This window comes from Saccostrea echinata, unplaced genomic scaffold, assembly GCF_033153115.1.
Source record: "Saccostrea echinata isolate AGI-Se365-2 ecotype Australia unplaced genomic scaffold, CSIRO_AGI_Sech_v1 ptg000028l, whole genome shotgun sequence".
Taxonomy (NCBI): Eukaryota; Metazoa; Mollusca; class Bivalvia; order Ostreida; family Ostreidae; genus Saccostrea; species Saccostrea echinata.
In genome coordinates, this window is record NW_026889777.1 from 18,183,194 (window position 1) to 18,199,735 (window position 16,542).

The 16,542-nt window shown below is 36.5% G+C and overlaps 2 protein-coding genes across 2 annotated transcripts; both read right to left on the reverse strand.

Moving 5' to 3' along the window:
- Window positions 1–7,179: 7,179 nt before the first annotated feature.
- LOC133193594 (uncharacterized protein F54H12.2-like) lies at window positions 7,180–8,205 on the reverse strand. The gene has a single exon (XM_061329556.1). It carries the CDS (start codon window positions 8,203–8,205, stop codon window positions 7,180–7,182), a length of 1,026 nt encoding a protein of 341 aa, XP_061185540.1.
- Window positions 8,206–8,238: 33 nt separating this feature from the next.
- On the reverse strand, window positions 8,239–8,619 carry LOC133193595 (uncharacterized protein F54H12.2-like). Its single transcript, XM_061329557.1, has one exon. It carries the CDS (start codon window positions 8,617–8,619, stop codon window positions 8,239–8,241), a length of 381 nt encoding a protein of 126 aa, XP_061185541.1.
- Between the last annotated feature and the right edge of the window lie 7,923 nt (window positions 8,620–16,542).

Consider the following 16,542-nt stretch of genomic DNA (forward strand, 5'->3'; position numbering starts at 1 on the left):
AAAAGATTGTGTCAATTTCATATGTTTATGTTTGTATTATAGCATTGTGGAATTCAAATAAAAAAAACCCCATCCTATTCTGGTTAGAACCAATATCTAGCCCTTCCTTTTAAATGTAAGATTGACATTTATAAATAAAAAACCCATAATTACATGTAGATTGCCACCATTTTTTTAAAACAGAATTAAATTCCCAGCTTCAGACTGAATGTCGTCAGTAAAGGATCCCGATTAAAAATTAAATGTTAAGAATGCAGATGCATCATTGCATTCCTTTCGTTTTCAATGTTTGGTTGATGATGGCTCAGCTATTATGTTATCCGTTCCCTACTACTAGTAGTGATCTGCATATTGCTAAATATACAAGAATATAACAAATCAATCAATTTCAAATGTTATTTTCAATGATTTGATTCTAATTTAGCCATTTTTTAAAAATATTTTTTTCGCTATAGATATGATAGATTTTAAAAAAGAAGACTTTTTGACAATAAATAAAACTCAAATACCCAATTGCTAATAATTGTTAAGAAAAGAAAGAAGAAATGATCAAGTGCAAATCCAAAAAAAAAAAATTCTTGGAAAGATTAAGTGCAATGGGGAATAAAGCATCCCCTGTAGACCTGTCACCCGGCGAGAACGTATCTATATCATGTAAGTGGATTAACCCATAACGAATAAATATGTAATAAGGGCTCATAAAATTGTACAAAGAAGGTCAGTCATCATTAGCCCAAATATTTGACCAAACAGAATGTTAACGCAATAACCTTTTACTTATTATAAAAGATCAGAGATTTTAAATGTTGATACTCCTGTAACATTAAAAGATTTGGCAATGGCCTGTTATATTTTAGATAGTACACATATGGTCTCAAGTATCGAATTAACTAAGAGATTTAAAAAAAACATTTGCAGGCATAAGGAAAGTTGTCGATAGAAGAGATGAAGCCATCACGTTAAGCATAAAAATAAAATAAAATTGTTAATTTGCCATCAATGCCCTCATTAAGTAGGTTAAATATTCAAAGATAAATATACGTGTCAGATTCTGAGGTGTTTTTAATTCGAGTTCAGTGAGATTTAACGAAGCAAGGTATAATTGAAATGGATGTTAATGATTCACAAAAAGCTGTAGATATATCTGAATTTAATGTAAAACAAAAGTTTGTAAAAAAAAAAAAAATCCAGCAGATTGTTTCAAGTCATTTCTCCAAATAACATATAGAAACTATTAATCAGAAACTGGAGCATCTTCCTAATATCTACTTCTAACCCTATCCATAACTTGACAAAGAATCATTTTATTTAAATAAAATAATTTTCAGGATGACAAGATATGAATATTTTATACTCACCGAATGGGATTGTTGACACCACACTAAGACAATACACATCAAGAACACGACTTCTCTCAGCATTGTTTTGAATTTTAACACTTAGGAGTTAAAACAACTGCTTTTATAGCAAAGAAACTCAATCTATATACTATTGGTGATGAATTTGATAAACGTTCTATCAGTTTTCTACATCTTTAAAAGAGAGTAAAAAAACAACTTTAAGGCGTGCTTCTCTAGCAAGATTTCCTATCAAACAAAGTGCATCAAGTTCTTTTATCAAAATAATGAAGAAAAACGCCTAAAGCAAGGAAGGACACAGGATAGCCAAACCTTTCCATCAAATGCGTTATGATTTTTTATGAGCCTACGAGTGACATTTTTTACTTTGAACAAGCCTGTTTAAAATATTCGTAAATTTGATGTTCCTTAAACTAAGCATAGTAAAGGATAGAGTTTTTGTGTATTTTCCCATTGCTTGGATTCAAAATAGAAATCCTTTGTATTTAAAATTACTAAGCGCACTTAAGGAATCTTTACGAGAGGCAAAACTGTGTACTCCTCCATAGCACCTAATCTCACGTAAGGTGTTCTGGGGGGTCAGTCTTTGCTCTGCTCCTGGGTTTTGTTCCAATGGACTTTTGGGCATGATTGCTGTTTGTTGTCTTTATATCTAATCAAATATTTGTTCACATATGTTTCTGTCAAATTCACCTATATATGACCTCAATCATGTCATACAAAAATCGATGTTTAAATATTTTTTGCGTTCTTTTGATCTGAAAGAGGACATTCTTTTATAAAATATTGCTAAAAGTCAAGAGATGTCTGGTTCTCTATAATCATCTTAAGTCTTTTATCTCCCTTTAGAAATTCTATATATTCATTCCATGAAAGAGTTTATACATTCGCGTCTACATATGAGTTACAAACAAAGTACAACAAACAAACAAACAAAGCAAAAATTTTATAAATTATCTCAGTATCAGTTTTAGCTTTAGATTTGCAGCACAGTAGACCTAGAAATATAGTTGTACTGTACTTCCTTTGTGCAACGAATTGTCACAATTTAACCCTCTTTCTCGCCTTCAAATGTTATGAGTCTGATCAAAGTTGCAGAACAAAAACATCATCACAATGCCTACATAAGTAAAAAAAAAACTTGTTTTTATCAGAGAAGAATAGTTTTCTTGTCACTTTATTTATACCTAGTTATGTAAGTATTTTCTTTAAAGTTTTGTTCAATCGCTCATATTCTAGTACTCTAAATGGATTACAATTTTGAAGTATGAGTATATAAATTAGATAACCAAGAATATGGACCGTGAACTATTAAAAATTGATCGAATACTGGTGTCTAATCTTTCATATAAAGGTTTGGAGAATAATCTTTTGATTTGCAAGTAATGCATTTTCTAAGATATCGGTTTGATATGGTACGTGTAGTCGCCCACGGATCACTTACAAGCTGATGACAATCGTTAATTTATCCCACACAGTCAGAGTAGAAGACATTTAACTTTATAACAATGAAACATTTTACAGAGGACGTTCTCTGTCAGCTCACGATTTAGCAAAGCATTAAACTACCTTAGTAGTCCGTTATTGTTGCGTAGATCCGACCGGTCACACTCGCCAAGTAATCCTGTCATGATCGGGCTAACGGAAAATCTGATTCAGAAGACAATTGAGTGCAAAAACAATGGCATAACAATCTGTATGAAACGCCAGTCAACATTCGAATTAAAGATAGATTGTATTTGTTGATAAGGTCATTGTATGGACCATAGAATGTTGAATTTAAACGATATGGTTGATATTCTTGTTTCATCAGCTTATTTTTCAATAGCTTGCCTCGTATGAAAAATTGTACTTACGTAGAGTGTTCTTTTACGTATCGAGACAACTGAGAGACATATACTCCATATGCCGGTGATAAGGGAATATTGCTACATAATAAGGAAAGTTGACGATAGAAAATGTAAAGTCATCATGTCTATGACCAAGTTTGGTTGATTTGTTACCATTAAGCCTTTACCTGGCGAAATACTCAAAACAAATGTGTTAGACTCTGTGGTATCTTTTATTTCAAATTCAAATGGATATATCCAATCAACGAAGGAATAAAAATTAATATCATTGACAGTCTGCTTAAAACCAGCCCCCCCCCCCTTCTCCTTTCACTCGTCAGGGTCTGACAGGCATCACAAGGAGGTCATCTTCACACGACCTCTACATTTGCATGCGATCAAAAATATCAACCAATCATAAAAGTGCTTTTATCTGTTTTACGAGCGGGTATAACTCTTCAAAATTGGAGGTAAAAAAGAACACAAGAATTGCTACGTGCGGAGATATTGAAAACATTATCGGGTGCGTTCTCTCCAGGTTTAAGGAGGCTGGGGGGTCAACAAATTAACCACAAATTAACCACCAGATTTAACTTAATTTTTTAGATATGATATCTTAAGCTGTCAACTATCATTTGGCAAAGAAAAATTTCAAAAATTTTACTCTTAAAATTTGATCATTTTCTATATCTTCATATGGAGCTCTTCTTCTAAAGGAGATCAATATTGTCTAAAAATGGCCACAACCCCCAAACCTCTTTAATATTAAGGAACTGAAAAAAGAACAGCGTCAGTTATTAGATTATCTTCTTAGAGGCGAAGATTGCGTGGCTGTTTTGCCAAATGGATATGGGAAAAGTAGTATAAGAAGCCTGGATGGGTGGGTCAACTGAGTGCACTTTTTTGTCCCCTGTAGGAGATTGGTGGTTCAACACACACACACCCTGGAAAAACCCATAAGTTGTGTGCAAAAAGGGGGGTACGTTTGATCTACGTTTGTGTGTAAAATCGCTGAGTCAGTAAAACATAGGCAATACAAAAACTTGGCATCGATTCAAATCACAGCTAGGTATGCATTGTGACGTCATGTGTCATTTACACAGAGCAAGCCTCTCTCTATTTTCTGAAAACGGAAAAAACAATAACACAGAAAAACTTTGTAAGATGATTTATTCAAAGTAAAAAAAATGTACATAATTTTTACTTTTTCTTCTGGAGTTTCAGGGGCTGTTTCTTCTCCGTCTGGCTTGTAGTAGTAGTAGCAGCAGGAAGTTTCCTCTTGTTATTAGCCTGAATTTTATCCTGTTGACTGGTCTTATGTTCCTGATGAGTGGTCTTGTTTTCTTGAGCCTTTTTCTCCAGTTTTTCTACTTCTTTGACAAAATCCATACTGTCATCTGTGCACTGATGGGCCCAATGTCCAAAATTTCCACACTTGTAGAATAAGTTAGGTTTTTTTTTTCTGGGACAGTCCGGAGCCCAATGTCCTAACTCTTTACATACAAAACATGGGTCTGTCTGTTTACTTTTCTTGGCAGCTCCTGTGTCTTCATTTTTCTGGTAGGAGTTTCCTCTCATTTTTTCTTCCATTCTAGCGACTTTAACTTCTAATCGGGACAATTTCCCACGTATCAAACAAAATTCACTGGTGTTGTACTCTTTCAATTGAGTCAGCATGTTAACAATGCCATCCAGAGTCGTGGTTAAGATACCCATATCTTCCTTTGTCATGGGTTCTGGCATATTATAAAGTCCCAGATCAAATCCGATCAGATCCTGCGTGTCAGGCATTGTCGGTAGAGCATATCCTAACCCTTCATTGCTAGCTGGAATATAACTACGATTTTCCACGGAATTCATCATCGCCTGTGCCATATTTCTACGTCTCTCAAGTTCAAAGTGCCCACTAAGAATGATCCTAAATTTCCAGCTCTGGTTTATATACCCTTTTGGATTTCGTGTGCAAAAATAGGTTTGACTTACGTTTTGTACCCTCGCGCTTAGTACCCTCTCTCGTTTTACCTACGTTTTGCTGAGTCAGTACATTATGGGTGTACGTACTGTGTACGTCTTGTATAGATACATGTTTTTGGTTTTTTCTAACGGAGAACAGGGGTATAAATAAGAAAACATTTCTTGTCATTTCTTCACAATTGACTATCATGTCAACACATAAACACACTCACTCTTTGGTGTTGGAAGGGTATGATTTTTAAATGCGATGTATAGAGAAAAGCTCTACCCCCGGAGGCGGAACCAGTGTTCCAGAGAGCGACGACCATCATAGAAAACACTCAGGACTTGTGGTTACAATGCCTGGCTTTATTACATCATCCGACAGTGGGGAGACTAGCGATTATACATTTTCTTTGTCAACGGATCAAAAAGACTCTACCAGAAAAAATGTACGGGATGAAAATGAGCGAATATTTAGGAAAACCTTACAGTTTCCTATGTCATCCCGAAGGGAGCAAAGTGTTTTTACTCTGGAAGGAAATAGAAGCGGTAGAGAAAATATGTATCCAATACGGGATGAAATATGTAGAAATTTCAGAAATGCTAAGAAATGTGTAACTTTTGATACCAGCCTCAATGAAATTTATCATTTACCACCCGAAGATCGAAAAAGTCCATGGATGGCTATAGTAGCAGCTCGATTACGATTTCAGAGGAGAATTCGACAGTTTGAACAATTATTAAAGAAAAAAATAAAAAACAAGATTGAACACACAATAAGTCTTTGTTATTATTTCTATACAAATATGACGCCATCTTGTGCCCTTTTTTAGACGCTGAGATTTTATTTTTTTTTTGTTTAGTAAGAAAAAAATCTATTCCCATTTCAATTAAAGTAGATACAAATTGATTTTAAACTAATCCGATTCTGTTTTATCTCAAAATCTTTCAGGATTCCTAAAAAAATCATGCCTATGTGTATAGAATGCTGTGTCTTGTAATAAGACGCTGTGTTTTATCAATATTGTTATTTATAAAACATCTAGACATTCCCACTGGTAATAAAGTGGATTCAGATTGTTTTTCGACTAAACTGATTTTATTTTTTTTTTAAAAATTCCAGTCAGAAAAGGTCACGATTTAAAAAAATCCTATATTCTCTATACAAGTCATTACAGTGATTTTCTAAAAAAATGGCCGACCTTCGCCTTCTTGTGTCTATGTCTAAACAGACTCTGGGTATATTTTTACACTTGAAACCATTCCTTTGATTTAAAAACAGCATCAACACTTTTCCCTAGGTTTAATCTCATTGTATAGATTAAGTTTTCCTTGTATCACACTCTAAAAAGCGTTAAAATACTTATTTACGTATTCAGGTGACCCGATTTTAGCCCTTCGGTTCAACATCAATGCTTCTTTTCTAGACGACAGATAAATGTCATGCATCAAAAATACTGTGAAATCATGCCTGAAACTTACCTTCATCTTATGGCTAAGATGTTTGAAAGTATTTCTAATCCCATAATAAGTTATTCACTCCAATGTATAGATTATGAAGCACAAAATAACACAATTTGACGTCGCCATGATTTTTTTGGCTCTCGCTTCAGGGTGCTCTCTCTTACGATCGCTCTGTGCGCATAAATACCGCAGCTTGCCAGAGCTCGGTGTCATTCTGTTAGTATCAGTTCTGCTGACACCGTATCAGTATGGCTGCTATGGATGAAGATGATATCGGCAACTTTTATCTCATCCCAGGGGTAGAGATCCTGAACGTCTGGATTGTTAGAGACATAGCCACCGGCAGAGAGTTAGCTCGCTGGCCGATAGCTACCCTGGGCCTAGCCAGTGACCTGATAAGGGGGAGAAGACGACGAAGGCGCCATAGAAGAAGAAGAAGAAGATCGCCGTCTACCAGTGATGAAGTTGACCAGCCAAGGAGAAGGAGGAGGACAGAATCACCACCACCAGCTTCCTATTCGGCCCCTCTGAGTAGTCCGGAACTCTGGATAATTCTCTGGATAAGACTTCTTTTAACTGTCCTGTATCCAGGAATAATCAATACTGACTTCTCTCTGTTTGTTGATTTCTAACAGATTATCGAATTCTGCATACACCACACAATTTAAGGTGTTCACCGTATTGTTCGTAAATTGGACTTCTAATCTCAGATTTCCGGTTTTTATGATGTGGAATTTATCCGATTGCGCTTCTTGATCTTTCGTGAAATCCCAACCCCATAAAGTGTATCCGTTTTTATACTCTTCTTGAGTGATGTCCGGGGCCCAATCTTCTCCTAATTTTCCCAGTGCTTGATATAAACTCAGATAAGATCTCAGATATAAATCTTCATTGAAATTAGGTTCGAAACAACGAGTACTCATGGTCTCTCCGTTGATACTGACATCTAATTTCTCAATTCCCAAGTTTTGGAAATGAAAGGGATTTTTAGTTTTATCTCCGTTAAAAGCCGCATTGTCCACAAAGCCTAAAATGATGCGTTTAGGCATCTGGCCTTGAAACAGATGATCCGTGATTTTAGATTGAGTTCCTGTGGGTATAGTAAAGGTTTTCACTTCGACTCTTCTCAATGGATATTTAGCTCTGTGAGTGTTCAAACCTTGATTAATACCATTCATCATGACTGCCGTGGGTTTGACTCTTCTTACCCTCAAGATCATGCTCAATATTTTGACTTTTCCCGTACTTCCTGCTTTGATCATCACATAGAACTGAGGTTTAGCTCGATTAAATCTCAAACGGACATCTACTCCATTGGGTAGAAATCTGTCTTGTTGAAATAAATCCAGATGTAAACGATCATACAAGGTTATTTTCTTACTATCATTAATAGCCTGGTGACGTTTTCTAAATCCTTCGTTTTTAGAATTGGCCGGTAACTCTGGGATGATAGGTTTATCAATGGTCACAGTATCAGCAGCACCATGTGCACCTGGGGTTACATCAAATGTCTTATTTTGAGCCACTCCAAGGTCTGCTACCCCTACTTCGTCCATGTGTCCTGCTGTATCTTTTTCCCACAGACTACAAGCTCTCATCTGTGTCATAAAAGTTCTGGGTTTGTAAGAAAGTTATTTCTCCAGATAAGCTTTGTAAGGATAAGTATCGGTTCCAGGAGTCACTATTTTCCCATTGACACTGAGATCGATTTCCGTAAACAAGGAATGGAAGATATTATTCACCGGGGAGCAAGTACTGCCAGCTCCAGTCAGATTAGTACCATCATCTTTGGTAAATTTACACACTATTTGAACATACTTTTGAGATAAATCCAGATATTGATCTCCTTGTCCATTAATTTCAAATTCAATGGGAGCCGTATCCGAATCTAAAGTACTGGAAATGGGGTAATATTCTTCCCATTTGGAGTCTTCTAAAGCAATATTAGTCGGGGGGACTTGGAACAATTCTAAATTGTTCATCCCACACGCACAGGAATCTGGTTGCAACATGATGTGTCTACTAAGATTGATTTTTCACAAATGAAGGTCAATATCACTCGACTCCCCTATTTATAGTGTCAATCAAAGATATCTTAACCCCATTTTTTCGTCTTGGGAATATTGCCTCCTTGATTTTTTCTTTTTCTTTTAGGACCTCCTCGGGCTAACACAGGTGTCTTTTTTCTTTTTTTCTTACTACCTCCTAGATTCATTCTTTGTTTCAGGGCTTGTACTCCGTGAGTTTTGACAGCGTCTTTTAAAGATCTCCTATTTTATAACACATCTAACCCCGTTCTAACAGCAGCAGTCAAGGCATGTTTAGCTCCCGTTTTCAGTAAATCTCTAAAAAATCCTCTGCCTCTCTGCCGTCTTCTTCTTTTTCTTCTCCCTTTACCTTTTTGACCTTTCTTATTCATCTTTTTAAAGGCTAAACTTCCTCCTCTATTGAGAGCAAATAAGCCTGTATTTTTAACGGCATTGAGGCCATGAGTTAAAAGAGCATTTTTGATATTTCTCTTTTTTAAAATCATATCCGCTCCTATTTTAGCTCCGGCAATCAAGGCTTGATTACAACCCATTTTGACTAGATCTTTAAGAAATCCTCGACCTCTTTGTCGCCGACCTGAGCCTAATTGGACAACTTCTTTTAAAGTCATCCATATAGGTAAGTTCGGTACAAGTCCCGAAATGAAGTCTATAAAATTTCCTCCTCTTTGAGATTTTAAATGCTGGGATAATAGCCTAGTTGAGGGTGGAAGCAAACTGGGTGGAACAAGAGATAGTAATGGAAATCCAATAGAATTAGGAGTAAGGGCTCCAACCAATCCAGATATAATTCCACCTACACCGTGTCCTTTTTGACGTAATAAACCTCTATGATAGAAAAACTGTCCGTGTCCTCTTTGTCTCAATAATCCGGGATGATACTGCATGTTTCATGACTCGTGTCAGACTGATCTAAATGCACTCAAGTGACTCCTTTTTATACCCCCCTGTCTGACAGACAGCATACCAGACAAGTCATCACTCCCAATAGGATGTAACAAAAAAGCTGTACACTCATCTCAGTACACTTTTCTGAAATGAAGTTTCACGACTGATTTTCCATTTAAAAAAGGCATGGGAGTCCCTAAAGGAGTCATGATATGAATCTCAATGCTATCGAAATGTTTTTTACTCAGTTTCAAATATTCCGCTCTAACGGGTTCCCATTTAGCTTGTTTTTTATCTTCCAGATTGAGTGTACAAGGAACCATTCTTAATAATTTCAAGGCATTGGATCCTACCGTCTGGGGTTCAATTAAGTCACAATACACGTACATGGATTTCAGATTTTCATATAAATCTACGGTATTGTTGCCCATGTAACTAACGTTGATCCATTTGGTCATGTTTTCTGTATCGTTCTGAAGAATCACCTTTTTACTTTCTATTCCTAGCTTATAAGCTAAGGCTATGGGGAAACGAATGCAAAAGGGATATTTTTTAAGTTCTCTCCCGATAAGCTGATACATCACTTTATCATATTTGTTATGATATGTTAATTTCATGGCATTCTCTTTTTTAGAATCACCCAAAAACTTCCATAATTTTTTCAAACTTCTTTCCAGTCCAAGACTGATTTCACCTGTTAAAGCCATGGGATGAATGTAAGGCCCCGGTCTAAAGTGAATTCTCCTAATTTCCTTCTTCTGGTCTGTCTTTATGAGATTAGCAAATTCAGTATGGGCCCAATCTAACAGTACAGGACATTGGCTTAATGGCATCGCATCTATGGTTTTCATTTTAAATCAGTGATTCCTTATAGATCCGAAGAGAAAGAAGACGAAGTGTAATATGTCAAATAAAAAAATTAAAAAACAAAAAATTGTTGTTATAAATAGAAGGGTCATAAATTATTTTGTCTCAGTATCTCACTGAACATGGCCGAGAGCAGTAGTTTTTACATGACTTTATCCAGTGATGGGTCCATGCAATCTTTTCCGAGTAATACGACTGCTCAATTTAAAGCCTTATTACCACAAACAGTAGATTTAACAGATGGACAATGGGAAGTGGCTTTAACAGAATTGATGTATCCCATTTCATTGAAAAACATCACAGAAGAGGAAGCTTATTTTGACATCCTGCTTCCTCCGTTTTATGCTCCTAAAGTCCAAGAACCTAATGTTTAAAAACATTAGGTTCTTGGACTTTAGGAGCATAAAACGGAGGAAGCAGGATGTCAAAATAAGCTTCCTCTTCTGTGATGTTTTTCAATGAAATGGGATACATCAATTCTGTTAAAGCCACTTCCCATTGTCCATCTGTTAAATCTACTGTTTGTGGTAATAAGGCTTTAAATTGAGCAGTCGTATTACTCGGAAAAGATTGCATGGACCCATCACTGGATAAAGTCATGTAAAAACTACTGCTCTCGGCCATGTTCAGTGAGATACTGAGACAAAATAATTTATGACCCTTCTATTTATAACAACAATTTTTTGTTTTTTAATTTTTTTATTTGACATATTACACTTCGTCTTCTTTCTCTTCGGATCTATAAGGAATCACTGTCTCAAAACACTGGTTCTCTTCGTTTTCCAAGCTATCTTTAATCTGGGAAAAAGGAATACGACAATACAGGTACTCTGTAGGACAGTAATAGCTAGGAATCCTCAGTCCATCTTTTTGCTGGTTCCAGAACAAATCACGAAGACAGTGTTCCATATTCCAGCACCATTCACCTTCAGCCAGAACCACACGAGTCTGGAATTTACAACGACCTAGGATCAACCATTTGTACTGCTGATAATGATGGCATATTTTTACCCTCACCTTAGATCCTTTAGGATGCAAGAATTTCTGTCTTTTTTCTAACCACACATCTTGAGTAGATGTTCCTGGATGATTTTCAAAATAATCTAGGATTGCTCCTATTTTAGTTTTCATCCAGGGTCCCTGCATGTAAATACATCCAAATAAACTCTCACAATACCAACGATACTGCATATTTTTTGCGCCTGACTTTTAGACTTGACTTTTTCAGAATGAATAATTTTTTTTGTCATACCTCTTTATATAACCTTATCAAATCTATTTTTAGTATCTCAGGAAAAAAAACCCAACAACATTTTTTGATTTTATGATTTATTTCCTTCATATCTACATAATGGACAAAGTCTGTAGCAAGTCTTGACGAAGTTCTCGACACATTCCCCACAGCAAGGATACTGTCGGCATTGTTGACACTTCCATCTCCCCTCCGTATTTTCCTGCCAGCAGGTCAGGCATTTCTTTAAGGCTCTCTTTCTCGTTACTTTGACCCATAGGGGCACCATATTCTCTGCCCCGTACTTCCATGTGAAATATTTCACACAACAACTACATCCATAGGTCTCCATAGAAGGGGGATCATCCACAAACCAGTGAGGAAAAGGCATTTCACAATGCTCGCAAATTTGATAAGTTCTGTGATGCCATCCGGGATAATCATACACCATAAATGTACGCACATGGATCATCTCCCTATCACAGTAATGACAGTAATACTTTTCTACGTCAATCAAATACAACATTCTCCACGTAAAAAACATGATTGAGCGCAGTGTACTCAAAGCTAAGCTTTATATACCTTATATATAGGGTGGTGTGCAAAAATGTGTTTTACCTACATTTTTATTGAGACAGTAGTGTGTACGTTTTATTTACGTTTTGCTGAGTCAGTCAATACACAGGTAATACACAATCTTGGCAGAGATTCAAGTCAGTCAAGCTACCCATTGTGACGTCATTGTAACAAAATGTTATACACAGCTGAAGAGAGAGAGAGAGAGAAAAAATGACATTTTTTTCCCTAGGGTTTTTATTTTTAATTCACAACAACATTAAAGTAACAAACATGGAATACTTTGGCATAGTTCTTTTTGAATAGGAAAAGTTCTCCTCATGTACAAATATTCTGTTTCACAAGCACAGTCCATGATGTCGTATCCTTCTTTGAGCACTTTGTTTACATAATCTTTGATACAATCTCGGACTTCTTCCATCCATTTCCCTTGAATCCAGGTCCTTGCTGGTCCCTCTCTTTTGTGAGCCAAAACGTATTTTACTTTCAATTGAAATTCCTGATACTGTGGTTGCCATGGCCCTATTAATACTATAATAAGTTGTCCACATTCATGGTCCGGTAATTTGATTCTCTTATACAGGTACACATCATTGACTCCTGTTTCTCCCGGATTCTTATCCATGAAATCTTGGATACATTCATCTTTGTTTTTCATCCATTCTCCTTTTTTAGTGGAACCTGTATGCTCTTGCATTTTCCAACGATACTCTGCGCTTAAAAAATCCATGTTGCTCTGTCCTCAGTCAGATCAGAAATGAAAAAAAATCTTTGTTGTTTCCCCATTTTATATACTCTGTGGTGTATCTATTTTTTTTAGACATTAACCCTGTGCATTCGTGGTCTTCTTAGGTGTAGGTGTATGATGGATCATCGTAGGACTAGGCATGATATAACCCACTGAAGAACTGACACATACCATCCAATATTCTCGATTAGGATCATCTAAAGCTAACATGACCACACTTGTGACGATGAGAGATACACAGATAAATAATTGTGCGAAATAAACGATTTCTTCTCGAGGAACATTCTCTCCACAAAATTTCCAATAAGGAGTTATTTGATGAGATCCGTTTGGGGAATCCTTGAATCGAAACTAGGGGGATATCCTTTCCACCGAACTTTGACTTCTTAAATGATTTTTTTCCCTACGCGTCGCTTTTTATACCCCAAGATTTCCTCCACTTCGTACACGTCGTCTTTTTTAATGATCTTTTGTAATTCTTTTTCGTAAAAAGTCCCATCTAATTCCTCTCCGTTATAATCTTGCACTCTATAAACCTAAGGATACCTTCCAGGAACTCTTTTTTGAAATGGTAAACAGTTCTGTGGTCCAGTTAGGTAAATATCCTTTTTCAAATGTGCGCTTGGCTTTACTGATGCGTACCTGATCTCCTTCTTTAAACTGAGGTTTAAGAAACTGTTTTCGATTGGATTTCCCATATAAAGTTTTCCAGACTTTTAACACATTAGAAGCATTCACTTGAACTGGTGCTCTTTTGATACTCCGATGATAGGTATGATTGTAAGCATACACTAAATCCGGTAAAACTTCAAAATACCGTCTAGTTTTATGACGAGTAAAATAACGCCACATGCGTGCTTTGAGTGTACGCTGAAATCGTTCCACGATACTGGCTTTAGTGTCCGTATTACGAGTGGTAAAAAATGAATGGATTTAAAAGCTTGTAAGAATTCTCGATTGGTAAATTCTTTTCCTTGATCCGATTGAATGCGGACGGGACGTCGACCGTCTTGTTGAAAAATCTGTTGTAATCCTCGAACCATTTCTTTTCCTGTTTTCTGTTTTAAAGGCACTACCCAGGCATATTTAGATAAGACGTCAATGGCACATAATAAAAACGTATATCCATCATTATGTTTCTTTAAACTGGACACATCTGCTAAATCTAATTGCCATTGTTCGTCTATATCTGTCACTCTAGTCTGTTGTCTCCGGAATTTTCTTTGAATGGGTTTATATAAGGTATAAGTATCTTGCTCTTTTAACCATTCTCGAATCTTTTTCAGGGAAAATACCGTCTGGTTTTATGACGAGTAAAATAACGCCACATGCGTGCTTTGAGTGTACGCTGAAATCGTTCCACGGTACTGGCTTTAGTGTCCGTATTACGAGTGGTAAAAAATGAATGGATTTAAAAGCTTGTAAGAATTCTCGATTGGTAAATTCTTTTCCTTGATCCGATTGAATGCGGACGGGACGTCGACCGTCTTGTTGAAAAATCTGTTGTAATCTTCGAACCATTTCTTTTCCTGTTTTCTGTTTTAAAGGCACTACCCAGGCATATTTAGATAAGACGTCAATGGCACATAATAAAAACGTATATCCATCATTATGTTTCTTTAAACTGGACACATCTGCTAAATCTAATTGCCATTGTTCGTCTATATCTGTCACTCTAGTCTGTTGTCTCCGGAATTTTCTTTGAATGGGTTTATGTAAGGTATAAGTATCTTGCTCTTTTAACCATTCTCGAATCTTTTTCAGGGAAATTCCTAAAGGTTTGACCTAACGATACAAAGCTTGTATTCCTCCGTACCCTCTTTTAGGATCATAATAAATCTCTTTTAAAATGTCTTCCACTTGTTTCTTTTTCATAATTTTGGCAATGAAAGCCAATTTTCGTCGATTTGTCCTAATTTCTTTTCTTCTTCGAGTTTGGCTTTTAATTCCATTTGAGCTCTAAAGGGACTATATCTGGATCCTACCCTTGTCCCTACAGGGGTTGAAATGGATTTTTTAATGACGGTTCCTGGATCTTCTATGGGTCTACTCACTGGAGTGTCAAAAAAGGAAGAAAATCCACTATCGTCTATTTGGTGAATTTTAGGAGTACTGATTTTTCCAGGTCTCTGCATGGCTTTTATAAGGTTTCCATTGCTCACGTATTCCAGAGGAGTACGCGTCTCTTTTAAAGCTTGAGCAAATTGTTCTAATCCTGTAGGAACCGGATGATTTTTACGAGAATGAGATCTCATACTTTCAGCCATTAAATCCACAATGTTAGAATCGGGAACTTTTTGACCTCGATAACTAATTTCACCTTCTTTATTCCAAGTTAACACTTTAGGGTTTTTCTTTAAATGATTAAATAATAATCCAGATTTTCTTTTCATGTTTTTATTCACCGTTTCAAGGATTTCATCTTCAATCTCAGCTGGGGCTGCTGGTAATGCTGCTGCTGCTGCTGGGGCTGGAGCTGCTCCTGCTGCTGCCGGAATTCTCAGTTTAGAAATAGGCTCCTGTCTAGCTTGTTGTAAATAATTCCTATATCGATGAAGTTCCTGGCCATATAAAGCGACTTTTTCTTCTGGGGTTAAATCTTCACGTCTTGTAATCTCGTCCAATTCCTGACCTAAACTGATGGTTGATTGAAATTCCGGAGGTTTGGGTAATTTTGCCTTGAGATCATTCAATAAGACTTCAGGAACTAACACCATTTTACGACTCATTTTTTTTTCTTCTTGATGACTTTATAGACGGATTGACCGGCACCCAACAATAAAGGTGCTGCTGAGATTAAAAGGGGTAAAATGTTTCCTGCTTTTTGTTGAAGTAATAAAGCTCGTCGTTTCTGAATGGATTGAGGTTTGACCAGTCTCCTGAAGATGTGTTTCTTAGGAACTAGTTTTCGTTTATGAGCCGAACTAAGAGGTAACACTCCTTTCAATAGGTTGTACACGATCTCGTAGATTTTGAGAATACAATCTCCAGAACAATGTTTTAAAATACCCGTCTTTAATGGAGAGGAATAGTGAGGGTCAGATAACACTCTTAAAAGAGGCCAATGAGGTGTTAATCGTGTAGAACAGCAAGTCCTTCTTTTCCTCTTCTTCTTAGCCATCATGGGGTTAAAATGAGGACATGTCCCAGGTTTCTACCCTTTTTATACTCTCAAGGAGGAGCATACATGTCGTGTTTGTCCTTCTCGTGTTTGTCTCTATTTTTCTGGGTGACGTAGATTTTGGAACAAATCGGCATTTATATCTCATTCCTTCAGGAAGTTGAGGTGTAGAAGCGGTCAGAGGTTGAAAGCGTGCTATTTTAGGAGTGTGAATGGGTACTTTAATTCTAGGAGTGAGAATGGGTACTTTAATTCTAGGAGAGGGAATTCCCACATTGACTTGAGGAAACATTTCTAAATCGGTAGCTCTTTGACTGCCTATGGGTCCCATAGGACGATCCATTCTCATTTCAGCTTGTTTTTTAATAACTCCCCAATAGTTTTTTGTCTTTGTTCCTTATAATACTGATTGATTTCGTTTTTTAAACTTTCAGGCATGGCTTTTCGTTGAGCTGG

What these genes read in the sequence shown, in the direction of transcription:
- LOC133193594 (XM_061329556.1), bottom strand. Translation starts at nt 8,205, where the DNA reads ATGAGAGCTTGTAGTCTGTGGGAAAAAGATACAGCAGGACACATGGAC.
- LOC133193595 (XM_061329557.1), bottom strand. Translation starts at nt 8,619, where the DNA reads ATGTTGCAACCAGATTCCTGTGCGTGTGGGATGAACAATTTAGAATTG.